This window comes from Bipolaris sorokiniana, assembly GCF_000338995.1.
Source record: "Bipolaris sorokiniana ND90Pr unplaced genomic scaffold COCSAscaffold_10, whole genome shotgun sequence".
Lineage (NCBI taxonomy): Eukaryota > Fungi > Ascomycota > Dothideomycetes > Pleosporales > Pleosporaceae > Bipolaris > Bipolaris sorokiniana.
In genome coordinates, this window is record NW_006911904.1 from 698,001 (window position 1) to 722,315 (window position 24,315).

The 24,315-nt window shown below is 51.3% G+C and overlaps 10 protein-coding genes across 10 annotated transcripts; 6 read left to right on the top strand and 4 right to left on the bottom strand.

Moving 5' to 3' along the window:
• Positions 1-291: 291 nt before the first annotated feature.
• On the top strand, positions 292-2,891 carry COCSADRAFT_93825 (uncharacterized protein; the record flags this gene model as incomplete). The annotated part of the gene is made up of 2 exons (XM_007703648.1): positions 292-1,556; positions 1,625-2,891. 2 exons carry the CDS (start codon positions 292-294, stop codon positions 2,889-2,891), a joined length of 2,532 nt encoding a protein of 843 aa, XP_007701838.1.
• A 553-nt stretch (positions 2,892-3,444) lies between these two features.
• On the top strand, positions 3,445-5,296 carry COCSADRAFT_221324 (uncharacterized protein). The gene is made up of 2 exons (XM_007703649.1): positions 3,445-4,112; positions 4,180-5,296. Exons 1-2 carry the CDS (start codon positions 3,605-3,607, stop codon positions 5,163-5,165), a joined length of 1,494 nt encoding a protein of 497 aa, XP_007701839.1. The 5' UTR covers positions 3,445-3,604; the 3' UTR covers positions 5,166-5,296.
• Positions 5,297-5,868: 572 nt separating this feature from the next.
• On the top strand, positions 5,869-6,919 carry COCSADRAFT_201129 (glycoside hydrolase family 61 protein). Its single transcript, XM_007703650.1, has 3 exons — positions 5,869-5,965; positions 6,023-6,349; positions 6,418-6,919. Exons 1-3 carry the CDS (start codon positions 5,914-5,916, stop codon positions 6,699-6,701), a joined length of 663 nt encoding a protein of 220 aa, XP_007701840.1. The 5' UTR covers positions 5,869-5,913; the 3' UTR covers positions 6,702-6,919.
• A 1,510-nt stretch (positions 6,920-8,429) lies between these two features.
• Positions 8,430-10,153, bottom strand: COCSADRAFT_121193 (uncharacterized protein). Its single transcript, XM_007703651.1, has 2 exons — positions 9,474-10,153; positions 8,430-9,421 (listed from the first exon to the last, which is right to left on the bottom strand). The coding sequence occupies exons 1-2, from the start codon at positions 10,125-10,127 to the stop codon at positions 8,486-8,488; spliced, it is 1,590 nt and encodes a 529-aa protein (XP_007701841.1). The 5' UTR covers positions 10,128-10,153; the 3' UTR covers positions 8,430-8,485.
• Positions 10,154-11,965: 1,812 nt separating this feature from the next.
• On the top strand, positions 11,966-12,835 carry COCSADRAFT_221358 (uncharacterized protein). Its single transcript, XM_007703652.1, has one exon. The coding sequence runs from the start codon at positions 12,020-12,022 to the stop codon at positions 12,665-12,667; it is 648 nt and encodes a 215-aa protein (XP_007701842.1). The 5' UTR covers positions 11,966-12,019; the 3' UTR covers positions 12,668-12,835.
• Positions 12,836-12,844: 9 nt separating this feature from the next.
• Positions 12,845-15,179, bottom strand: COCSADRAFT_38409 (uncharacterized protein). Its single transcript, XM_007703424.1, has 2 exons — positions 14,947-15,179; positions 12,845-14,890 (listed from the first exon to the last, which is right to left on the bottom strand). The coding sequence occupies exons 1-2, from the start codon at positions 15,077-15,079 to the stop codon at positions 13,005-13,007; spliced, it is 2,019 nt and encodes a 672-aa protein (XP_007701614.1). The 5' UTR covers positions 15,080-15,179; the 3' UTR covers positions 12,845-13,004.
• A 575-nt stretch (positions 15,180-15,754) lies between these two features.
• Positions 15,755-17,694, bottom strand: COCSADRAFT_146302 (uncharacterized protein). The gene is made up of 3 exons (XM_007703653.1): positions 17,306-17,694; positions 17,189-17,249; positions 15,755-17,138 (listed from the first exon to the last, which is right to left on the bottom strand). The coding sequence occupies exons 1-3, from the start codon at positions 17,578-17,580 to the stop codon at positions 16,074-16,076; spliced, it is 1,401 nt and encodes a 466-aa protein (XP_007701843.1). The 5' UTR covers positions 17,581-17,694; the 3' UTR covers positions 15,755-16,073.
• Positions 17,695-17,864: 170 nt separating this feature from the next.
• Positions 17,865-19,251, top strand: COCSADRAFT_94451 (uncharacterized protein; the record flags this gene model as incomplete). The annotated part of the gene is made up of 3 exons (XM_007703654.1): positions 17,865-17,906; positions 17,963-18,391; positions 18,451-19,251. The coding sequence occupies 3 exons, from the start codon at positions 17,865-17,867 to the stop codon at positions 19,249-19,251; spliced, it is 1,272 nt and encodes a 423-aa protein (XP_007701844.1).
• Positions 19,252-19,850: 599 nt separating this feature from the next.
• COCSADRAFT_93999 (uncharacterized protein) lies at positions 19,851-21,852 on the bottom strand (the record flags this gene model as incomplete). The annotated part of the gene is made up of 4 exons (XM_007703655.1): positions 19,851-20,618; positions 20,672-21,496; positions 21,555-21,646; positions 21,735-21,852. 4 exons carry the CDS (start codon positions 21,850-21,852, stop codon positions 19,851-19,853), a joined length of 1,803 nt encoding a protein of 600 aa, XP_007701845.1.
• Positions 21,853-22,019: 167 nt separating this feature from the next.
• COCSADRAFT_221383 (uncharacterized protein) lies at positions 22,020-22,824 on the top strand. Its single transcript, XM_007703656.1, has 3 exons — positions 22,020-22,189; positions 22,249-22,440; positions 22,491-22,824. Exons 1-3 carry the CDS (start codon positions 22,187-22,189, stop codon positions 22,719-22,721), a joined length of 426 nt encoding a protein of 141 aa, XP_007701846.1. The 5' UTR covers positions 22,020-22,186; the 3' UTR covers positions 22,722-22,824.
• Positions 22,825-24,315: the final 1,491 nt, after the last annotated feature.

A 24,315-nucleotide genomic window follows, 5' to 3' on the forward strand; every position in this document is an offset into this window, starting at 1 on the left:
CGGGGGGCAGACAAGACCGGGTGTGGGGGTGGACAGGCCAACGAGAACGGCGTCCCGCCCGCACCGGAAAAACCATTGCCCATGATACACCAACAGCTCCACGTCCATGCTCTTGCTCGTGCGGCACTTAGAACGGAAGCGCGAAGTATGATTACTGCTTGGAACAGTCGGCCGCTTCGAGACGACGGACTCTAACAGAAGAGGAGGAACAACGAGAAGAAGAGAACGAGGACGGCGACGTCATCAGCAACAACAACAGCACCACCACCATCAACACCAAGGCCATCGAGAATGCCACCCAAACCAGCCACCCCAGACGACAGCAGTCACCCGCCTGCCACAGCCTCACATTCGCGAGACTCGTCGAATGCAAGCGCCCGCCATGCTCATGCGCCTGCCACGCCTAGCCAGCTCCGACAGGCCCATGTGCCCTCAGACCCGTCCACTTCGCCAGACGAGACCATGCACCGCCGACATTACTACGATGACGATGAAGAGCCTCTTGCCTCGGCCAGTGATACTCTGTCCCATCTCGACTTTGGTGTTGACGGCATACAACCCACAGCAGATGCCCTGTCTGCGCACTCGATCCACGAGAATGTTGCCCCATCCGGCGGTATCATAGAAATCGACCTCGAACCCACTGTGCGCACTCGCCTGCTGAACTACCAACAACACGACGCCGGTGCTGGAAGGCCAGCGACACATCGCAGCTATGGTAGCTTCGCGGGTAGCGTGCATTCGGAGCAGAGCTTCGGTGGCGCCTTTCCTGGTATAAGCGAGACGCTCGAGGGCGACGCACCAGACGCCACACACGCGCTGCTAGGTGACGCTGTTGCCGATGGTGTCATGAACAAGGCCAGCGGCAAACAAATGAGCACCACGCGATGGCTTGCCGAACGCCATGGCATCAAGAATAAGCGCATGATGTACCTCAAGTACTACATCCCCATTCTCAACTGGGCCCCGCAGTACAAATGGCGCTACTTGAAGGGCGATCTTGTCGCGGCTATTACCATGGCCTCCTTCTACATCCCCATGGCCCTCTCGTACGCCTCGAATCTCGCTCATCTGCCCCCCGTACACGGTCTTTATAGCTTTGCGTTCAATCCGCTCATCTACGCCATACTGGGCACCTGTCCACAGATGGTCGTAGGTCCAGAAGCACCGGGCTCACTCCTCGTCGGCGAAATTGTGCGTGAGAACATCAAAAAGGGCACTACAGACGACAACGACGGCAGGCGCAATGCCGAGATTGCTGGCATTATCACGTGCATGGCTGGCGCATTCATTCTCATTGGCGGCTTCTTCAGACTTGGCTTTTTGGACAACGTCTTGAGCAGGCCCTTCTTGCGTGGTTTCATCAGCGCTATTGGTGTAGTCATCTTCATCGACCAGCTTATCCCTCAGATGGGACTGGCAAGACTTGCTGCTGACCAAGTATCTCATGGAAGCTGCTTGGACAAATTTCTGTTCCTCGTTCGCAATGTCGGCAATGCCCATGGTCTTACATGTGCCATATCTTTTACTGCGTTTGCTATTATTATGTTCTTCAGGTATGTTGTTCCACACCAGACGTCTGGTGACTGTCTCTTTCTGATTCTCCTTGCTCACAATTTCGCAGAGAGTTCAAGAAGCGACTGCAGCCACGTTACCCCAATGTCGCATACATCCCGGACCGCTTTGCAGTCGTTGTGCTTGCTACCATCATCACCTGGAGATATCGACTTGATGAGCAAGGGCTCGCGGTTCTTGGTGAAGTAAACTCAAGTGCGAAGCTCTTCTCAGTCCACTTTCCCTTCGACACGTCGCATCTGAAGTATGTATCGGACGCCATTAACACGGCCCTCATCATTGCTATGCTGGGTTTCTTTGAGTCGTCTGTTGCAGCAAAATCCTTAGGCAGCGGCGAGCAGAACAAGGAAGGGGTGCAGATGCCACTCAGCGCAAACCGAGAGCTCATCGCATTGGGTACTGCCAACATCACTGGTGGCCTCTTCATGGCTCTTCCCGCTTTTGGCGGTTATGGCCGGTCCAAAGTCAATGCCTCGACTGGTGGTTTGACACCTATGAGCTCCGTTTTCCTCTCTATCATTACCATTCTGTGCACTGTATTCATGCTGCCTTACTTTTACTACTTGCCAAAGGGCGTGCTTTGCGCCATGGTTTCGGTTGTTGCATACTCGCTTGTTGAAGAAGCACCGCATGACATCAAGTTCTTCTTGAAGATTCGAGGCTGGTCTGAACTGATCCTCATGGGCCTCATCTTTGTCATCACCATCATCTGGGATCTGAAGCGCGGTATCGGCGTTGGCATCGGTCTGTCCATCCTGCGCCTCATCCGCCATTCGGTGCGCCCGCGGATTCAAATCCTCGGCCGTGTGCCTGGGACAACCAACCAGTTCTCCAACGCAGAGCAAGCCCCAGGAGACGTTGAGTTTATTGAGGGATGTCTGATTGTCAAGATTCCAGAACCCCTGACTTTTGCCAATACGGGCAACCTCAAGACGCGTCTTCGCCGCCTAGAAGACCACGGCACCGCTAGAGCGCACCCAGCCTTGCCGCGGGTTCGACATGCAGAAAATAACAAGAACATCATTTTCGATGTACATGGTGTTACGTCGCTTGATGGAGCTGGCGCTCAGGTACTTGCTGAGATTGTAGAGTCGTATAGGAACCGAGGGGTTAGAGTGTTTTTCTGCAGAGTACCCAGAGAGTCGAGTGCGGTTTACGAGCTCTTCGATAAGAGTGGCATTATCGAAATGTGTGGTGGGAAAAGACACTTTGTACACAGCGTCGAGGAGGCGCTTCGCATGACGGAGATGGAGCGGTTAACCGAGGAATGGGGTAGTTCCGCGGAGAGCTCACGCGCTGTTTCCAGCCGGGCGTGATGAGGATTTTGCCACTAAGAATTTGGATCGTACAACATGAGCCAAGGCGTTTCTAGCATGGCATTGGACGAAACGGCGTGTTGGGGTTCCGAGTATAAAACTAGACGAGTGCGTATGGTCCATACATACTACATGAAAAGGGTGTTGGAAATCAAATTTTTCGGCTTACCAGCAGGAAGGTCTGACATGCGTCTCTTCTCCAGCACTGCGGAAATACTGAGTTTGGCGCCATCCTAGGACGAGAATGTGCGTCTTTTCGCACGCGGAGCTTGATCTGACGCCCTCGGTCAACATGCCAACCGACAAGCTTTGTGACAGTGCTTGGCGACGTGTTGAGCCCCGGTTTTTTCTCGAGGGGGGTAAAGCTAAGCAAGTCTTGATAACGCTTAGCATGTCTTGACAAGTCGTACCACGGCCGGATGGCGCCTAGCGCAGTATTGAGCCTCCCAGCTTATCGGCCCTAACGGCCTCTCCGCAAACATTCACTGGACGGGAGCGGGCAATGCGGGGTTGCGGGCACGTCATGTGTCAGTGGATCGCGCACGCATGGGCTGCACATTGCTTACCTGTCGGGCATCGCATCGGGGCAGCGAGGCATGCTCGCAACGACGTCAGGCCATGTATAAAGGGTTGCCTGACGGGCGTCTGAGCTGCCTCATGAGTACACTGGTCGGCCAGTCCGTCTGATCTCATTCCCAAGCACCTTGACCGTAATGGCAGACACCAAGTATGAAGACGCTGAGCAGCGCGAGTACGTGGAGCCCGCTCCCACCATAACGGCTGCCCGCTATGTGGCAACGCGTATCCCGACGCTCAAGCCCGCGCACGACAAAGTTGCAAATCCCATCGCCCTCCTCCGCATGCTCAACGTCCAGCAATGGCTGTTCTTTCTTGTTGCCTTCTTCGCTTGGACATGGGATGCCTTTGACTTTTTTACCGTTTCCCTTACCATTGAAAACCTCGCCGAGACGTTTGGCAAGACCAAAGCCGACATCACGTGGGGTATTACGCTAGTCCTCATGCTGAGAAGTGTGGGCAGCATCATCTTTGGCTTGGCTGCGGATCGCTATGGAAGGAAGTGGCCGTTTGTTATCAACAATCTCTTGTTCATTGTCCTCGAACTCGGCACGGGCTTCTGTTCGACGTACAAGGAGTTTCTGGGCGTACGCGCCTTGTTTGGCATCGCTATGGGTGGGCTGTATGGCAACGCTGCTGCAACTGGTACGTATGTTCCACTTTCTTTTCTTGTTCGGTGCATGTACCCATCAGAAATCTGACCTCTGAACAGCTCTCGAAGATTGTCCCGAACAAGCTCGTGGACTTATGTCTGGTATCCTGCAACAAGGCTATGCATTCGGTTATCTACTTGCCACGGTCTTTGCACGTGCATTTGTTGATACCGTCGGTCATGGGTGGCGCCCTCTGTTCTGGTTTGGTGCGGGGCCTCCGGTTCTCATCATCATCTTCCGTCTCTGCCTTCCAGAGACGAACGCCTATCGCGAACGCCAGCGTATCCGCGAAGAACAACCCAGTGCGGCCAAGACATTTGTCGAGGAGGGCAAGGTGGCCCTGAAGAGACACTGGCTGCTGCTTGTCTATCTCGTGCTCCTCATGGCAGGCTTCAATTTCATGTCCCATGGCAGCCAGGATCTTTATCCGACCATGTTGAAGAACCAATACAACTTCTCGGCAAACCAGGTGACCGTCACCCAAGTCGTAGCCAACCTAGGTGCTATGGCTGGGGGCACAGTCGTCGGATACTGTTCGTCCATTTTCGGCCGTCGCATCAGTATCATTGTCATGTGCTTCCTCGGTGGGGCGTTACTCTATCCTTATACGTTTACCTCGAGTGATGCTGTCATAGCCGCAGCCTTTTTCCAACAGTTTTGCGTCCAAGGCGCGTGGGGGGTCATTCCAATCCATCTCATGGAGCTCTCGCCGGGCTCATTCCGCACGTTTGTCGTGGGAACTAGTTACCAGCTTGGCAATCTCGCTTCGTCTGCTTCATCTACCATTGAAGCCACGATTGGTGAGAGGTTCCCTCTGTCACCAAAGGGCAAAGTCTTGCGGTACAAATACGGGCTAGTCATCTGTATCTTTATGGGGTGCGTGTATGCATATGTTATTTTGCTGACCGCAATTGGGCCAGAGTATCGGGGCAGGGACTTTGACGCTGCAGCGGATGAGGATTTGGCAATTGCCACCGGTGCAGATGCGGGCAAGTATGAGACCAAAAAGCAGGTGGAGGATCTGGAATCGAGGCCGCATGCGTGAAACATGTTTAACCGGGAGATGCGAATGTTGGGTGCGAGGCCGGATTTGTCAGTGGGCCAGGAGGTTCCTCGGGGTCGGGCCAGCAGCCAAGCCGCGACGTCTTAGTTTGTATGTTCACCATGCTCGAAAAACAACGGGCAGACTTGGCGCTACTATTTCGGCAAGCGACCAAGGCCGAAAACTTTTAGCCACAGACTTGATTAATGAATCCATGACACTACCAAAGCATGCTATTCCATTGGTGTCGATGAACGCTTCCACGCTAAGACCCACCACATGAGGGTTCAAGTGGAGAGACATTAATATTGTGCTGGCTGTGTGATCGCACTTCCTGTCGTGGTATATTATGGCGCCTATAGGCCTGACGTAGGCAATCTAAATTATTCTTGCTTCTTATTGGCCTGATTGGCTACGCTGTTCATGCGGAAACGACATCCGTCTCTAGTGCCGTATCACCTGTAGAGTCTCGCCAACCCAAACAGATTGTCTTCATATCCAGCAATCTATGCCACGCATCACGCCGCCTTGGATGGCGGTGCTCGCCATTCCACTGCCCTCAATCTTCGGCTCCTTGTCGCGGCTTTAGTCTAAGCGATGATATTGCCGATGGCTGTGGTACCCTTAGGCAGCGTTACTATGCCATGGCATAGGGTATAAGTATAGGAAGCCTGGTAGAGAGTGAAACAGAATCACATCTCTTCATCCGTCTCTCTTTATCCGCAGCATAAACAGAGACTTTTCTGCAAAGATGAAGGTTTCCGCCGTTATCCTCGCTGTCGCCTCTCTGGCCAGCGCTCACTGTATGCCGATTAGCGTTTCCACTTTCCAACCTAACCTCAACTGATTTCTTCTGCAAGACACTCTCCCCAGCATCAACGGCGGCGTACCGTGGGCTCACGTCCGCCAAGCCAAGAACTGGCAGGACAATGGCTTCGTCGGTGATGTCACCAGCAACGATATCCGCTGCAACCAGCTGAAGCCTGGCACTGCCACCATGACCGTCGCCGCTGGTTCCAGTGTTAAAGTCAGCGTCAACCCCAACGCCTACCACCCAGGCCCATTCCAGTCATACCTTGCCAAGGTACCCGCAGGTGCAGACATCAACACCTGGGACCCCACTGGCGCAGTCTGGTTCCGCATCTACGCCGAGCAGCCCAAGTTTGGCAACCAGCTGACCTGGTTGGGTAAGTCATCTACTCTACCCTTTCCCTTCGCCGTCACTGAACCCACACTAACAAACTCTTTGCTACAGCCGCTGGCACCTACGACATCAAGATCCCCCAGTGCATTGCCCCCGGCAAGTACCTTATGCGCAACGAGCACATTGCCATCCACACTGCCGGCCAAAGGGGCGGCGCACAATTCTATCTCTCCTGCGCACAAATCGAGGTCACCGGTGGCGGCAGCACGTCGCCAAGGAACCTTGTCGCCTTTCCAGGCGCCTACAGCGCTACTGACCCAGGTATCTTGATCAACATCAACTACCCCATTCCTACTAGCTATGTTAACCCTGGCCCACCTACCTTCACTTGCTAGAGTGCCTTGGGTATGTAGGAGTGGTGAAGTAGCAACACTGGGGTCCTGTATATAGATTATTTTTTCTCCATCCCTGCTGTTGTTGAGGAAGACTTGAATGAGGTTGGGAGGGTAGAAAGCTTTTTTTTTGCCTTCCCTCGAGCTCTATATGATATGATATTATTATAGAGAATGTAAATATGTTCTATGGATATACTTTCTTGAAACGATACACGCACAGCTTTGTTCTCCCAACTGATTAGGCTATTGAGGTGAACGGATTGACTGCTCTTGGAATGGACAGTCTTCTTGGAAAGCATTTGTATCGTTGGCCAGAGCGGAAGGAGTTCAACGTGCGCAAATCTCATGATACTGCTTGATTCTGGAAAAAGAAGCTTAAGTGACTCAACACGATCAATCATCAGTTAAACTCGATCTCAAAGCCATCGCACCCTTTTTTCCTTAAAAAGACAAAATATTAAGATGACAGCATCGCCCTCAGTGATAAATCTAGAAAGAAGAGTGCCGCTGATAACCCGGTTGATTGTTACATCGATATTCTCATAAATGATGGTCTCCGCTCCAGAGTTGGCAATACCAAAGCCAGCCTGATTTGCAACAGACAAGACCTGATAAAATAGCTACAACGACATGATTACAAGAGTTCAGATAGGTGAGCTTTTGGAGGGAACAATCCATCTTGGACAAGGCTTGAGGCACTAGACCTGGATTTTTTGGATTCGATGGTATTGACTATCTATTAGTATTGGCTGGGCAGTATATTGTGAGTGATTTGACCTACCAGCTGGGTGTCCCTAAATTGCTGACAGTAGCATTGAGTGTGAGCTTGATGACAGTCCATATATCCAGTGAGGAGAAAGTGGAGTTCAAAATAGGCTAGTTAATGTTAGTTTTTTTTCTTTTCTGTACAAGAAGAACTTGGGTAATAGTTCATTATGTTTTGCTGTCAGGTCATGAATAGATTAGCAACGTCTGTTGAATATAAAGCGTTAACGAAAAAAAATCACTTTGTTGACAATTTCATTTTTCAATCACATCAGAGTAGGGCAGCCAAGAAGCTGTTGGAGTGTTGTGACAGATGCCCATGCTTCTCCTATCATCGGTGCCAATTAATGCTTGTGGCTTTGCAAATATTGGCTGGCTAAAAGAAGCTAGAAGAAACGCTAGAAACTATTGTAAAGTATGGGGATGTTGAGATTGGATGATGGGACCTGAAAAATAACGAGATGCGAATGAATTTATTCCTCGCAGATGTAGACATACTAGTCACATAGCTATCTCATAACAGGAAAACAACCCAATCTTTCGTTTAGATTCCGAGCATATCACAGGGTAATATAATGTAGTGCAGTGGAGGGAACAGGCTCCGAGTCTTGATAAGAAGTATTGCCAAAAAAATTGACTGGTACAATATTTCTCCTGCTTGTTATGGAAGAAAAGACTTCTGGATAATTTCGAGGTCCTCATAGATTACATTCTCTGCGGCTATTCACGTGTTATAAATATCTTGGAAAACCGATAGCTTGCCGTGCCACTATCCTATACCACGAAGGCTTCTTAAAGCCCATTCTAGAACATTTGCAAAGTTTGTACGCATCTCGTTTCATAGGAAATATATCGACAGCTTTTGAGTATGCTTTCCTAGACAAGTTTAATCAATTACTACGCTGAGATACATAGGTTCAGCGACGGTGGTAAATCTAACACATTGATAAACACATTAAACATGAGCGTCAAAATTGGTAAGATTGCAGCATAGCTAACTTGTCTGTTTTAGCCGTCAACTAATTTGCCAAGTTGCTGATGTTAGCACTGCGTAACCTTCCATCAGAAACCAAAAGCTCACGCGGGAACCATTCTGCTAATTTTCCATCCGGCCTACCCGGATCTTGAGGCAAATCGTCCTCTTCAGTTCCAGCAATCATTATACCAAGAGCAGCTCCAGAAAGCCAGGCCCACACCATTCCTTCTCCACAAAACCCTGCTGCAATCCACTCTCCACATTGGTGATCGCCATCTAACGTGTTCTTTCGCTTCTTAATGTCGCGTCCTGTCAACTTCGCGTTCAATCGACCCACAAAGGGGATAGAGTCGCCAGTTAGACCAATGATCCCAGGCCACACCTGCTTCAGTTCGCTCCTCGCGCCCCACTTTGGATGAAATATCGCTGGGAATATACCTGCAATGTGCGTAATCGTCAAAGGGTCAAGCACGGAACCGTCGTCGTAGAGACCGATTTGATCAATACCTTGCTTCAAAGATCGCTTGAAGCCACCTCCAATCATCAAATCCCCTTTGGCGTCGCCTGAAGCTGGCGGTATCTGAGTGATATAGTCAAACGCATCGTCGTATATTATACCCCAGGATTTTGTACCGTCAGCGTGTGGGAATTTTTGTCCTGGGGTCTGGGCGGACATATGAGCCCTTGCTCCTACAATCCTGTTGCGCAATCCAGGAACAAGATGACTTGCGAATGCGTTGGTGGTGTGAACTATTTTCCGGACAAAAATGGTTCCTCGTGGAGTTTTCAAAGCATATGGGAAGCCTATCGGGGCATCTTCTGGAACGCTTATCGATTCTACGGGAGTATTCGTCTCCACAGATAGATGAGAGAATTCGTTCAGTAGGTTATTCCAGATGGACGTAACAAACCGGTAAGGCCAGATAGCACCTGCTTTGTAGGATAAAGCACCGACGACGCTTTCGTTGACACCAAATCTCTACTGATGTCAGTTCTCCGTCTCTGTTTGTTCCATTAAAAATCGTGCAAACCTTCTGAGCTTCGTCCCCGTTCCACACAGCGATATCAATTTCGGGCAACCATTGCTTCAACGCATGAGATTCAGTGGTGGCCTTGGAGAAGCTCTTGCTGTCCAGAAAGAAGTCGGCCGTTTCGACCTTTCGAGCCTGTGCAGCCTCAATACCTTCGCTTTCACATATTGCAGTCAAGTAATCAGCATGCAGACATTGAAAGCGCACTAAGGCGGCAGCACGGGCTTTTGAAAATAGTTTGCTGAGTAGAGAAAAGGATTCGTATGGTGAAGGTTTGATATGGCCGCCATTCCGAGCAGTAGCACCGCTACATAACTGTCGAGCCTCAAGAACAACCACCTTTTCGTCCGGACTGGTGTTGCTACGGCGTCGCTCGTGAAGTAATGATCGTGCTACGGATGCTCCGGCGATTCCAGAACCTATGATTGCCACATCTGCGGTTTGCGGTAAGCTGGATGAGCTTGCATTAGCAAGTTCAGGATATGGAGGATCATTGAGCCAGTAGGTTTGGGTTGGGTTGGGGTTAGGAAGGCCCGGAGATTGCGATGCACGCTTCAAAGCTTGGCCGAATTCGGTCGACAGAGCTTTCAGGAGAGAGGCTGTTGTAATACAGATTTTGATTGCATCCTGGAGAGTCGAGAGAACCACACCCATTGCGGTGTGATCTGCTTTTGAAGCTGATAGCCAAATGTAGTTGGTGCGTAGTACGTACAAAGAGAGACACCGTCAGTAGTGTGCTAGTCTTGGCAACATCGACCCCCGCCCACATCAGTCCGTTCACCACACGAACACATCGTCAAAATGAGGTCACATGGAGTACATAGCCAGATGTCTTCTTGTATATGGCTTAGAAACAGTAGACCGGTGTATGTGCCAAGAATTTCCAACGGTCATTTGCCCTTGAAGTAAGAGTTCATCGTCGAGGTTGGCACAATACTATGTCGTAATGGTGCATACAATACTCTTCTGCACACGGGAAGGCTGACCAGACAAGCCGGAACATCCCATAAGGTTAAAAGGCACTTCACCGTTTGTCACCTTCGATTAAGGTTTCAAACCCGTGTACATTCTTTACGTCATGAGCCTTTTTCCAGCCCGTCGAGTGGAGAGAGAAATGCTTAGTATGTAAGGGTACCGCTGAATAGCCACCTGTTGGCATCCAAAAAGGTACCGACAGCTACCGGTGGTTCGTCGCACCCCTGTCAGCCGCTGACGTGACTGAAAATGATTTTTGTCTCCATCTTAGCATCTTGCGCGACAAGACTGGCCGAAATCCCGAGGTGTATGTAAGCTTCTTCTGGCAGTTCAGTTCATCTGTCTTGACGTGCGTGAACATCCCTTACGCTGGCGAACATTGAAAGGGTATATAGTAGTTACATATATTATTGAATACTCTGCGCTAATAAGATCTATCCCAGGATCCTGGACCTATATATGTAAGGCTAGCGCATATAGTAGCAGCGGCAGCACCGGATGTGGCTAGATATACATATGTATTGACATCCATTCTGTACAGCAAGCGTGACAAAAACTCGACTTCGCTGGAGAGATCTGGAGTAATTTCTGCAAACTTTGTTTAAAATTAACATGCTATTTAGATTAACACACTATGTATAGATTCAGCAGATGATGCTGCGAAGAAGCAAGGAAGCAAATCATCATAGTTTGTAGATTTCTCTACCTGATCAAGGACTGCACCATAAACCTACCGTGACATTGGTACTACAAAAGGGCCGATGTAGCTTGTCTTTTCGACCTTAAACCAGCCGTCGGGAAGCTGACCAAAGCACAGCGGATGAGATTCTTATAACTAAATGAGGTAATAGAAAGTACAACCTCGGACAATAGTCCACACTTCATGCGAGGGGACAAAAGAAACCTAGCAAGAATGGATACCAATAATTTCAAAGCAAAATTTTCACAATGAGGATGCTTGTAAACATGGCCCGAGGATTGCTAAGAGGTTGCTATGAACTAGCGCAGCTCATACATACGTACTCCTTGTCAGCTTATATACTTACTTGCTGACGATCACCATTCTCATCAAAAGGTACCACCAAATCGGTGGAACACTGATGCTGTACAACCCCGCTTGTTTCTTCCGGAACAGTCCCGGGGCATCCGACCCTCAAAGTCTCTGTCACTAAAACTCGGTATCGTGAGATTAAGATCTAAAATTCCATACACCATTTGTAGATAATTTTGTTAGCCACATGCCAGGAGAGAAAAGATGAATGCATAGTGAATAACAACGTAGTTCCTGCTAAGACTTGACCTCGACTAGTAGTAGTTGCTTCGTCAGATCTCCATATTTCGTGTACAAAATTACCGACCTCAAGAAACTTGAACCTACACACTTGCATGCGCAGGTCATAAGCCGGCGCTTACTCCGAAGTGTAAGCAAACAAAATCTTTCCATACTTTCAAGTAACAAGAGATGAGCCCATCACTCTGTATATAAACACAGTTATAGTTCCCAGGTTAGATGGTATCACCGCACTTTCTTCCTCACTTGCACTAACACCAATCATTACTCGGTTCCAAAAATGGCTCCTCTTTTGTCCTACGTCCTGGCCCTCGGTGCCCTGGCCAGCACCGCCCTGGCCTCACCTACCTACCCCGCCGTGGAACCCGTCAAGTACCAAAACAACACTCTGTACACCTACACGCACCAAGACTGCACGGGCGCCGCCTTCATCTTCCACGACTTCCAGCCCAACACGTGTGCGGTATCCATTACCCGCCCCGGCCTCAACATCAGCCAGGCCATCGCCGCCAAACTCACGCTCGTCAAGTCCGGCCGCCTCGTGCGCACTGAAATCGGGTACACGAACCCTACCTTCGTTGCGTGGGACGAAGGCCCAGAGAGCAACGCGGATGGACCCCTTCAGTGCGGTACTGTTCGCGACAGCGAACTCGTCGAGGGCAACACGCTGTGTCTTAGCACCCCTGACAATGTAAACGACCACGGTTACAGCTACTATCGCGATGACGGCACGTCGGATTCGTCTGATGTGGAGAAGAGGGATGTGCCTCGCTGCACCGGCCAACAGGATCCTGACGCTGTGTTTGTTGCCGGAGCTATCTACACCCTTGTTGGCGTCCCTGAAGAGATTGCGGTGGAGCTCGTGGTTTCGGTTCTCAATGGTGTGACTACAGTTAGGGCTGAGCTTGATGTTTATATCATTGGTTAGCTTGGTGACAGGTAAGTACCAGTCTAGCTCTACGTAGTAGAGTCTAGAGCGCCGTTGTTGTCGGAGCTGGAAATATGTTAATAGTCGGGGATAATTATATAGAAAGTTGTTCTACGTAATTTATTCATTCTTCAAGTCGCGACTTGGTACTCTTCGCGCGACTTTATATTGAATATTTGCAACTGACAATAGTTCTGGTCTGCGCAGTTGGCGTGACGTTGCATACCATTTAACAATACACCTTGTGGAATAACTGGCAGTTGATCCAATACAAGGACTCGTAACGTAGCGTTCATAGTGAATAGGGTATTTCATTCAGCATATGCTATACATGCATTTACAGGCGGAGTTTACATGTCTTACTCTTCGAAACCCCCTTATCACTCTCACTCGTTGCCGTCAACGTAACAGTCGCCTCATCCGACGCCCTGCTCTCCCTTCCAACCGCCACCTTAACCGTCTTCTGTTTCCCAGCGCCCGCATGAACAAGCGCATTCGGCAGAGCAACCTTCCAGCCCTCGCCCTCGACCTTGGCTTCCAAGCGATAGATATCGGAACCAAGGTAAGCAGAGAGATCTTGAGGGTGAGGATTAGTGCTGAGTTGAGCGGCTTTCCCTGTGTTCTTCAGCTCGAAGGTGCAATATGTGGCGTTGTCGTCACGCAGGGACGGGCCGTCTTGCGCAACCTTGCCGGATCCAAGCTCGATGCCGTGTTTGGTGGATGTGGTGGTGTTGGCGGTGGCGGTGGATGCTACACCAACGATATAATGCAAGACACCAGCGTCATCACGTAGCTTCTCGAGGATGTAAAAGTGCAGACCGTTGGGCTCATCGATGTATTCGTACTCGGAGCCAGAATTTGTGCCAGCGTGGAACAGAGCATCGACGAGCTGTCTGTAGTCGCCGATGGTCCAGTATCGCGCTGTGCCATTTGGAAGGTAGAAATCAATCTGGCGGGCATCTTGAGGGTTTGCGTCAATGACCCACTGGAAGGGTTGCACGCGGTCGCTGTTCTTGGTTTTGCTAATCATTACGCCGGAATCGGGGCAGAAGGAATCAGCACCCATGCGGTCAACGACCTCGACATTGTAGTTGTTGTAGCGGCGGCCGTCGCAGAGCGGGTCAACAGTGGCGTTGCATGGTGGTGCAAGGTCGCCTGTGGAATCAAATGTGATGTTAAAACCCATCAGGCTGCCGAATGGATCGACTGATCGAGCTGTGAGCTGAGCGATCACTGGACCAGAAGCAGCAAGACCAGACCGGGATATCTGCAAGATGGGAGTCGTATCGACGAGGCCAATCTGGTGCTTGTCCCGCATCGTGTGTAGAGAACCCATAGAAGCACCTTGAACAGGCGGGATTTGCCAACGTGTGTGTGGACCTCCAGGACCGTTGAAACTACCACGAGACAACATACTCCAAGGGCCAGTATAGGTACGTCTAGCGGGGTTACTGAATGGGTTGTTGTAGTTGTCACCAATACCAAGCAGATGCGACAACTCGTGAGCAAACGTAGCCATGCCACTCGACTCTCCCTGCGTAGACGAGCCACCACCTGCGTTTGGCCAGATCGTGGAGGCTGCAGCCCACGAAGACCACTCAACGTAGCGAGTACTCGCCCAGTTGGGGAGTGAAGAGTTGCCCGGGGGCCCAAACTCAGGGGGGACATCTTCTTTGCTGAGGAACTTCATTTCACCGAATTCCTGCCATGTCGACGACTCATCCTGGCCCGCGGAGAGAATGAACGCCAATTCAAATGCGTCTGCGGTTTCGTTGCCAACTTCCGCTCGCCATGCTCCAAGAGCATCAGTGCGCAGGTCGACTGAACACGGAGGACCTTCTGGACAAGCACCTTCATTGAAGCCGCCCTCCTCATCGTCGATTCCGTACTGGTAGCTACGTGAGGGCATGCGATACGGGCCGAATACGGTCAGGTCGACTCCATATTTTCCAAACGAGTCGCCCATCCAGTACTCGTGCAGCGTATGGCCCTGGTTAATCTCACTTGGAACGTTGAGAAGATCGTGGTAGAATTTGGGTACATCGTCACGACTCAAGCCAGCAGCAAGCGGTTGCGGGTTACCGAAGATGTCGGAGTTGGCTGGGAGAGTAACCACAAAAGGCGAATCCGGATAGTCGACTGTTACCATGGCGATGTTGAAGTTCCTGTCTCTGCCCTTGCGCGATGGGTCGGCCCAGTTGGTTGTTGGTGGTGCAACATAGTCTGGTGTATGATCAGCAAACAGAACATAGCCTCACTAGCAAAGACCGTTTACTTACCATCCCAAGTCATATTATCCGGGTTTACCCAGTTCTGAGGATCAATGGGCGCAAACGGATCCGAAGACGGGCTTTGGCGAGGAAGGACGGCAGCAGAGGCAAGCCTGAGCATCGCACTCCCGAGTACCACCATGGCGGCACCTGATGACTGCTTCTTGTCTACCATTGAGCTTCTGGCGACCCCGTGTGAGGTCAAGAAGGCTTCTGGTCTAAACAAGTAGGAAAGTGAAGCAAGACGCAAAGCCTCCCAAAGTGTAGGCGACGGGAGGCTTTTGTACCATCATAGCAGCATCTGGACATGCGTACATTGGCTATAACAGACCCGTCGCAATAAAAACCCGCATCATATCGCGCTGATAGCCGCGTAGTTCAAGGCAAGGCCGGTCGATATACGGCTCGACGGTATATCCGGCTGCCTTTTGAGGCTAGTTGCGTTCCATCGGCTGGCTTGGCAGACAAGCACCTGCTTGTTGGGGGTCGATAATAATGGATCCCAGTCGCACGCATTGTTGATCAACGTATAGTGGCACCGGGACGCCACAAGCTTCTCTGGCAGATGCTTGTAGTTGACATCATCCATGTAGGAAAGTAAAGGTAAAAGGCAGTAGGCTTTGTACGCATAGCATACTATCGCTTGCGAGAAACAAAATCCCCCAACCCCCCGAGTAATAAACAGTCTTAACGAGATGAGAGTCATATCGTCTTTCTCTCCCTATACACATGTCTCACCGCTGGTGTCAACCAGAGAGAGAGTACGGTCCTGGAAAACCTCAGATTAAGCCATAAAAAAACCAGGGAGATCGAAATACCGCAAGAGTGTTTCTACCTTCGAAGTCCCGGTTCACTAGTATCATGCGTAGTCAATGTTCTAGTGGTAAACCCAGTATTGCCAGCTACAGTGTACAGAGTAGATAGATTCAAACACTAGCATATCTGCAAGCTAGACTACGCTTTTGGCATAAACCCCGGATTTGTTCGTCCTTGACAAAGAGAGTACCGTAAAGATGAATTCATATAGTAATAAAGAAAAACGTCCACAAACGCCGCCGTATGCAATGGAAGGCCAGGTAAGATGGTGCAACAAACAAAGATTGACCAATCATCGGAAACGCATCAAGACATGTGTCTTACTCATCTTGCTTGATTTCAAGCTTGGTCTTCTTAGGACTACCACTCTGGTCATCCTCAGCCTTGCGCTTGTTGGAGGAAGCGGCAATTTCGGCCTCAGTGCGGGAGTCCTTGACAACGGGGACGCCGTGAGCATCGCGCTCAATCTCCTTCTTCTCTTCCTTGGAGTTGGCGCGGTCATCCTTACCGTTCTTGAAGCGATCGCGACGCTTGTTCCAGTCGCCGCTGTCGATAGAGTCGTTGGAAGCGCTGCGGTCACGACGCCTGCGAGGAGAACGATCGCGGCGGTTGTCGCGACGGTCACTGCCACCTCGGCCACCACGTCCTCCACGATTGGATCCGCGACCACGGCCTCCGCCACGACGGTCGTTGCCTCGGCTGCTGCTGAAATTACCGTTGGCCTCGCGCTGCTTCTTGCGCTTCTCATACTTCTCCTTTTCGGTGAGTTCCCAATCTGGCTTGATTCCCTTCTCCTCGCACTTCATCATGATGTACTCCTTCTTGCCCATAGTGGTGAGCTCGTTGCCATTGAACTTGGGCTTGGGGTCGAGAACGAGGAACTGCTGTTGAGAGTCCTTTGAGTCGAATTCGACAAAGACACTACCCTTCCAGAGACCCTCTTCGTCGCGGCGCTTGCGGACCATGACTGAGCCAAAGGGGCGGAAGAACTGCTCGAGCGCAATCTGGCCAGCTTCCTCGGCATCACCGAATCCCTTGACGTAGGCGCTTGTCTCCATGGAGTTGGATGAGCTGCTCCTTAGGCGGTAGAAGAGCTCTTCTGTGGTGGGGGGTTTCTCGTCGTCGCCTTCCTTCGCTGGGACGACTAGTGGCTCTTTGCGCTTAACAGCCTCGCTACCAGGCTTGCTGTACTCGCCATCATCGACGACAACAAGATCGCTGCTGTTACGGAGGGCTTCTACGACAGCGGAGTAGGGCTTGAAGCGGCGCATGCGCTTGAAGGTGCAAATGTGGTGGATCGAGACAGGCTTGTTCTTAGGGCCCTCGAGCTCTTTGAACATGTGCTCATCGGTCGCCAGGTTCTGTGCAGAGAAGTAGAACTCGATCTGGGTGCGGTTAGTAAGCGAGACCAAGGGTGGAAAGACGGGAGTCATACTTGAGCGCGGATCTCAGCTGGATCGTCGGACTCTGGGAGATTGTCAAATTCTTGGTTTTGCCTATGCGAAGAGTCAGCTACTGCAAGCATCATGGAAAAACGGAGCTCTGGGCGTACTTCTTGTTGCGATTGTTGCCTTTGCTGCCACCGCGACCGCCTCGTCCACCACGGTTGTCGCGACTGTTGCGACCGTTGCGATCTTCGCGGTCGTTGCGGTGGGCGCCCTTTTCACTGGACTTTCCGTTAAGCTCCCATTTCTCCTCGCCGTCAGCGGCTTTGGCGTCAGGCTTGGTCTCGGTCTTGGAGTCAGACTCGACCTGGAGCGCCGTCTCAGCCTGTGAGGCTTCGGCGGGGTTGGAGGCCGCCGCAGCAGCGATTTCGGTGTCGGCCATTTTCAAAACAGTTGCAGAGTGAGTCGCGTAGGTACTGGGGAGCTGCTGCAGTTATTTTTTGTGTTTTTATAAGTAAAATGGAGAGTGGGTGAAGAGAAAAAGTGGAAGATGGGCGAAGAGCTATGGTTCTGCTAGTGGGGAAATTTCAATAGTACCAGGGTCCATAGGCGCCAAGTCTCACTCACTGCGGAATTGTTGCACGCCCGCTAATAATACCAGTCGACGTACGCCCTTTGGGAGCAGCGACAATACGCAGCCCCAATTGACTCACCCCCGCCATCACCATGCCGCGCAAGAAGCCGAGGTTTCATTCACTCAAGAAGCTCGTATGCATCCCGTTGCCCGCAGTCAATAGGGCGTCCCGGTCGCTAACCCACTGCAGAACGTTCGCCAGAATTGGTCGCGCTGGTCTCTATACGCCCTTTCTCAGCTCAAGGCACCCAATGTTACGACACGCACATATTTCCAGCAAAAATGGACGGCAAAGGCGTCGACAAGAGCGTACCACGGCGAGCACATACGAGAGAAGAAATGGAAGCACATGTTCAAGCGAAATCTCCCCGCTGTAGTGCCCATGGACCACCAATATCTCGCTCGCCACGATGGCTCTGAGCAGGCGGCGGGAAGAGGCATGGGTGCTGATGTCAATGACAAAACAAAGACGCCCCCGATGACGCCATACATGCAAATGGCCTACTATCCGCTGGAGCGGCGACTAGATACTGCCATTTTCAGGGCTCTATTCGCAAGTAGTGTGCGGCAAGCCAGGCAGTTTGTCGTCCATGGCTTGGTCAAGGTCAATGGCAAGAAGGTTCGTCTGGCAGTGTCTATATGACCAAGCGCCCCATCCAGACTGACTTCAATCTTCAGATGGTATACCCAGGCTACGCACTCAACCCAGGCGACATGTTCCAAGTCGAGCCCTCATCCGTCATGTTTGCAACCGGAGCGCCCAAGACCCGCTCATCGACCGCCCGCCGCGTGACCAAAGAGAAAGCCGCTGCCCGCGCCCAAGAACGCGAGCAGAGTGGTGGCCAAACACCCAAGCAATCAAACGACACCGACTTGGTTATCTCGCAATCTTCGCGCGAAGAACCCACACCCACGGAACTCAAAAAGCAGCTGCAAGACCTGATGGAGCAAGTCGATGGCGTCCTCGCCGAAGACGTCAAAGCAAAAGACAAGCAAAAATTCCGTGCCCTCCGCTCAAGTATACGGAAAGCCATTAGCCTATGGCGCTCCGCAAACCCAGAAACAATCTCAACCCTAGACGCCCAATTCGACTTTCTCAAGACGCAAATCGCCGAGCGCAACGCAACCATGTCTTCCACGTCATCGTCCAAAGACTCGGCATCAGCCGCAGAACCCCTCATCTCTGAGGAAGACCAAGCGCGTCTGCGATCTGCCTTTGAGAAGCTGAGGCTGGAAACTGAACATACTTCAGTTTGGAACAAGCGAGATGCTCAGGCGCCGTATGCGACACCCTGGCGGCCAAGGGATTACATGAGCGCTTTTGCATTTATCCCCCGTTACCTTGAAGTCAATCAAAATATTTGCGCAGCTGTGTACCTGAGGCATCCTGTCGCGAGACCTGGACTGGCAGAGGTCCCGACACCGTTCCATATCGAGACAGGCCAGTTGGCATTCAACTGGTACCTGCGCAACCGCTAAAGTGTATTGCGGGTCATGCGAGAGGGCGTCTGTATAACTGTAGATAAATCTGCTGCTAGTAGTGTCAATTGCATTGTATAACATTGTCTTGAACAACAAAGATATTTGACTAGATATATGATGGACCTGTTTTGTATATGCAACAGTAATCTTTCCTCGTCGGAATATGCGCCCAAACAAAAAAAAGTGCGGCTCGATGGTACGATTAAGAAAAGAAAAAGGTTGTTGCAGTCCTTTGCCAGAATCAACAAAACTCCAACGCTATGATACACGAGGGCAGTAATAATATTAGTGGATAGCGTCCTCAGACTATCCGTTGATGCTGTCATGGGGAAACATCCTGGTTGCTTGGTCTTGGAAATGACAGTGTCAAGTGTGCCTTTCAGCGTCATATCTGCAAAGCAGAGTACGACTTCAAGGATCGGGATCTATACGGGATCCCTTCGTGCTGGTTGCTCGAATTGCAAGGTATGCAGCTCTAATTGTATATAGACAACAGAGTGTATAGGTATGAAGCGTCAAGACCGGGATGTGGGTACTAGTATGAATAGCTAAAGACGGGTTGAGGGTGCCATTGCGGGCCCCAAAACGCAAAGTCTTCAATCATCGTCTGACTCTTCCTCATCCAGAGTATAGATGCTCACAGGGTACCTAAGAGTCTCTGCACTAGGTCTAGGACTCACGTCGACAACACTACTCTCAGGTGTCCAGTGGGAGCTCACTTCGGATGTCGTGGATGCGGTGGCATACTGGTGAAAGCCATTAGCGACAACGTCAGACATGTCTCGGTCGGAATCATAGCCAGGTGGCTCTGTGGGCGTGTCTGAACGATAACTTGGTAAACTCTCGGTCCGCGACAGTGGTCGCGAAGGTATCTCAGGAAGCGATGTAGGGGGATATGTGGATGCTGTTGATAGTGGGGAGAAGGGTGCGTGAGTTTGTTCCCGTTGGTAAGTGAAAGGAGGGTGATTGACACTTCTGCCCTCTTCGGCGTCTCTCACAAGATCATTGACAACATCGTGTGCTGCCCTTAATTGCCGGATCTCTTCTTGCATCGCATCTTCAAGCACACTTTCCTGCTCGGAGATGAGGGCCCTTTTCTCTTCATAGTCAGCAATGCGCTCACTGTCCCTCTGTGCCCAGTTACCGCGCCACCACTTGCTCCATGCATGCTGGCGCGCTGCTCGGCGATAGGCACGAGCGTTGATGCGTTCTTCCCGGGCAGCAGCACGCTCAGTGCGCGTTCGAAGGCTGCTACATTTGTGGCGGATTGCGGTGAAAATACAGCCGCAACAAAGAATGCCAAAAGTGATTTCAATGGCCAAAATGAAGGAAGATTCTTTGGTAGGTCTTGGTGGAAGTTCAACCTAGAACGTGTCAATTTGGATCTTGGACGAGGATAAGGAAATGATCAACATACTGCTTCTGCTTTGTATGCTTGAGGGGTTGGTGTGCTGACCCTCAAGCTATCATCAGAAACCTGTGCCACTTGTGCGACATGATCATGTGCCTGGGGGAGAATATGCTCTGGACGGCCCATGGTTATTGGCTTTTGGCTAGGCTTGTAGCGGATGTATGCTACTCTCCACGCGCCGATGGCCTTGTGGGCAACAGTCTTGAAGATGCAAGAAATGCCGTCACAATTACTCAACTCTTGTGAGACGTTTTGCGCTTCTTTTCTCAACCGCGAATGGATAATCTTCTTCTGTTCGGCAATGAGCGATTGGAGTACTTCAAGTTCACTTTCAAGCACTTTTAATTGGCGAATATCGTCCTCTAAGGACTGAGCTCCAGTAGCGGGAGGTGGGCCCTCGACGTTGTCAGAAACAATAAGACGCAGAGCCTGGGGCGGTTCGCGCCAAGATTCAGCGACGTCTGTATTGTTGGCAGAAGGGTCCGGGGCAGACTCGAGCCTGAGCAGCAACGGGGGTGAGGTATGCTGCTTGAAAGAAATGGTAAAACCAGAGGGTGCGTCAAGGGGTTTGCCGTCAATGGCCTTGATGTTAACTGTCAGGACTTGTGCAGCTTCTGTTTCTTTGTGGCCGTGAAGACAGGCCGTCTGCCATTCGAGATCCAAGTCGCGCTGCAAAAATCGTTCATTCTGTGTGAGGTGGGTGAGAGCCTGGTAGGAGCCCGAGCCGGAGGCAAAGTCTCCGGACCACTCCTGAGGAAGATGTACTCCGTTCAGGGTAACGTTGGAGGAGCCGCAGGCGTCATCTTGGGCATGGCTGGTGAAGCTCAGGATCTGGGGCGCGGGTCAGCAGGTGGGACGGTGGTGTCTAGTTGCCTGAAGTGGACCTTACTAGAGACTCGTCATTCTGGTCCGTGTGAGCCGGGCCAAGGCAGCCAATGCATGGGACGCTGAAGGTTGCTTGCGCGTAATTGTGCTGCACATCTGCAAGTAGTAACACCTGGTCAGCAGCTGCCTAGATATGGCAAAAGGCGGATGGCTATGGCTGTAGTAGTATAAGAGAGGGGCATACCGAGATGCAGCAGGTCCTCTGCTCGAGCAGCTCGACCATGGGAGTGGGGTAGGACGGCGGCAAGCACAGGAGCCGCCCACGCACACGCTGTAAGCACCTTTGACCTGAACCAAGGCATCACGATCGGACGGCCGAGACAACCACAGCCAGAGAAGGGGGCAGGAGAACTAAAGAGCGAGGCCTGGACGATAGGACAGTTGGTCCCAAGTGTGTCCAGAGAATCAGGCACCAGTCGCTACCGTCAGCACCGGCGTGGCTTAGACGTCTGAGACGACTGCTCGCGATTCAGCCACGGTTTGAGGCGTCCAGCGTGTCACGTGGTTGTGGCTGTTCCGCCAAGCCCCCGACCCACGCTTGGGCCAGCATCATCGTGCAGTCAGTCGAGGGCCGTGATATTCGCCGCCTGCTCCCACTTTGACAACGCGTATATATCAATTGAATCGGCCAGCGCCATGGTATGTCCCTCCCGGAGTCGCACTGCCTTCTCTCGCAACTTGGCTGACTCGCATGCCAGCTTCCCTTAGGCCTTCTCACGGCCGCGACCGGCCACCCAATGCTCGTTGAGCTCAAGAGCGGCGAAACACTCAATGGGCTTCTAGTCAATTGTGACACTTGGATGAACCTTACCCTGCGAGAGGTCGTACAAACAAGCGCAGATGGCGACAAGTTCATGAGGCTGCCAGAGATCTATGTTCGCGGCAGCACAGCACGTCTACACCCCCCTTCCAAGCCAGCGCGAGACTAACATGGGCCAAGATAAAATACCTACGGGTACCCGACGAGATTGTCGACATTGTAAAAGAACAACAGGCCAAGGACCAAGCGAATCGGGGTGGACGAGGAGGCGGCATGCACGGGCGAGGAGACCACCGCGGCGATCGTGGTGGGGGAGGTAGGGGAACGAGGGGCAGAGGACGCGGTCGTGGCAGAGGCGGTGGTGGTGGAGGAGGAGGAGGTGGTGGCGGCGGTGGTGGTGGGGGTGCTTGAACGGTCTCACATCCATCTGGTTGCTTTGCCCTATGGTACATGCCATGCATAGACCCACCGACCGGTCTACTCAGGGCGACGTTGATACGGTGATATTCGGGCACAACATTGCAGGACTGTAATGGCAGTCGTCGTCGACTACCTTGTCTTGCCGGGCGCATTCGCACTTGGTTACATCACGAGATACCCTGATTGTCAACTTCTACATGGGCACTGTTATTGGCCTTGTAGAACCACACATCAAGCCTCAAGCCTTGCTGCTCCTTTTCGTAGCTGTAGCAGTCTACCGACTAGCCTCGACACATTGTCAGCCATGCGAGCTCCTACCGCCGCAGCAAGTATTTACCATGTCCACCATCCATGTGCTTCTTGTGTCTAGTGAGACGGCTCGCGAAGCAACTCAAGCGTGTGTATAGTTCTGTGCCGTGTTGGCGTGAAGCTTCATCTTCCTCGGCCGTTCTTGACTTGTAATTTTAGAATTGTTATTCTTATATATATGGCTCAGGCCCAACATGTGCTGGGGCGAAAGTAAAGAATACCAAAAAGCCAACAACCCCTCATAAGAAGTCAACTCGTTGCACAATTGAAGGTATCAAAAGCCAAGTAAGGGTCCAGACTTTGTTGCAGAGAGTAAAGGTACCCATATCAAACCTCGCCATTCTTCCCAGTGTCAGCAGATTGCCTAGCAACATCCAAGCAAATGATATGAGAACGCTGACTTGGTAAGCATGGCCAAATTAGGACAAAATTGACTTTCGCGACCATACTCGCTGACGTGAGGTAGGAGAAGTCATTCTCTGGCACGTAGACATGTCGCGCTAGGGAGAATGACTGGCGGCGGCAGCAGATTTCTTGTCAATTCGGAGGGATCTGTCGGTACGTCCCGGGAGGAGCGCATAGCCTACATAGACTAACCTGAGGCACTTCTCGCTATGTGGGCCATCTCTGTGTTACTTTCAGTGGCAACGCATGCAACGATGAGTCTGTTGGTGTTGTAAGTAGAGACAGTGCAAAGGGGTGTATGCATTGTGCCCAATTATAAAAAGAGCAGTAATAGTTAATAACGATGCTAATATACACGCCTAATCGGCAGTTACTCCAGAGCCCGTGCTTTCACATGAATCGTACTAGCTATACAGAAATCACAATCACCTCAGCTGCTTAAAAATATTTCAGGAAGTACTTGTAGTAAGTACGACATCTTCTTAGTTAATACTTAGATGTGATATTTTGAATCTTTCTCATTGTGGGTAGCCCTTAACTATAGAACGCATTGCGACAACATGTCAAACCGTCTCTTATCGTCCGGCCCATGTCGAAGCTAGTCATCCAGCTGAAATAATAGAAGGCTTTTCCACACAGACTATACGCCAAATCTTGACTAATCGGACCAGCGCATGGAGCTTCCATATCTCGACTGACTCCTCAATCCCCAGAACCAAGACTCGGTGGCGTTGCGGGGTATGTACGTACGGAAGGCAATGTCGGGAGGCAACCGGACGAAGAGATTTACTGTGTGAATGAGTGGAGAAGAAAGGCTTCAGTTCAGATTCCGACATTACTACCCGGTGACAGGCTTAGACGGGGTCCTTGA

Bases quoted from the DNA above. Each gene is read 5' to 3' on its own strand.
- COCSADRAFT_146302 (XM_007703653.1), bottom strand. From the start codon at position 17,580: ATGGCCGACACCGAAATCGCTGCTGCGGCGGCCTCCAACCCCGCCGAA. The intron at 17,250-17,305 runs GTACGCCCAGAG...CTCTTCGCATAG, and splicing joins GGCAACAATCGCAACAAGAA to GCAAAACCAAGAATTTGACA. The intron at 17,139-17,188 runs GTATGACTCCCG...AACCGCACCCAG, and splicing joins CAGCTGAGATCCGCGCTCAA to ATCGAGTTCTACTTCTCTGC.
- COCSADRAFT_38409 (XM_007703424.1), bottom strand. From the start codon at position 15,079: ATGGTGGTACTCGGGAGTGCGATGCTCAGGCTTGCCTCTGCTGCCGTC. The intron at 14,891-14,946 runs GTAAGTAAACGG...ATCATACACCAG, and splicing joins GGATAATATGACTTGGGATG to ACTATGTTGCACCACCAACA.
- COCSADRAFT_221324 (XM_007703649.1), top strand. From the start codon at position 3,605: ATGGCAGACACCAAGTATGAAGACGCTGAGCAGCGCGAGTACGTGGAG. The intron at 4,113-4,179 runs GTACGTATGTTC...ACCTCTGAACAG, and splicing joins TGGCAACGCTGCTGCAACTG to CTCTCGAAGATTGTCCCGAA.
- COCSADRAFT_221383 (XM_007703656.1), top strand. The intron at 22,441-22,490 runs GCACGTCTACAC...ACATGGGCCAAG, and splicing joins TCTATGTTCGCGGCAGCACA to ATAAAATACCTACGGGTACC.
- COCSADRAFT_121193 (XM_007703651.1), bottom strand. From the start codon at position 10,127: ATGGGTGTGGTTCTCTCGACTCTCCAGGATGCAATCAAAATCTGTATT. The intron at 9,422-9,473 runs GTTTGCACGATT...TGACATCAGTAG, and splicing joins ACGGGGACGAAGCTCAGAAG to AGATTTGGTGTCAACGAAAG.
- COCSADRAFT_221358 (XM_007703652.1), top strand. From the start codon at position 12,020: ATGGCTCCTCTTTTGTCCTACGTCCTGGCCCTCGGTGCCCTGGCCAGC.
- COCSADRAFT_201129 (XM_007703650.1), top strand. From the start codon at position 5,914: ATGAAGGTTTCCGCCGTTATCCTCGCTGTCGCCTCTCTGGCCAGCGCT. The intron at 5,966-6,022 runs GTATGCCGATTA...TTCTTCTGCAAG, and splicing joins CTCTCTGGCCAGCGCTCACT to ACACTCTCCCCAGCATCAAC. The intron at 6,350-6,417 runs GTAAGTCATCTA...TCTTTGCTACAG, and splicing joins CAACCAGCTGACCTGGTTGG to CCGCTGGCACCTACGACATC.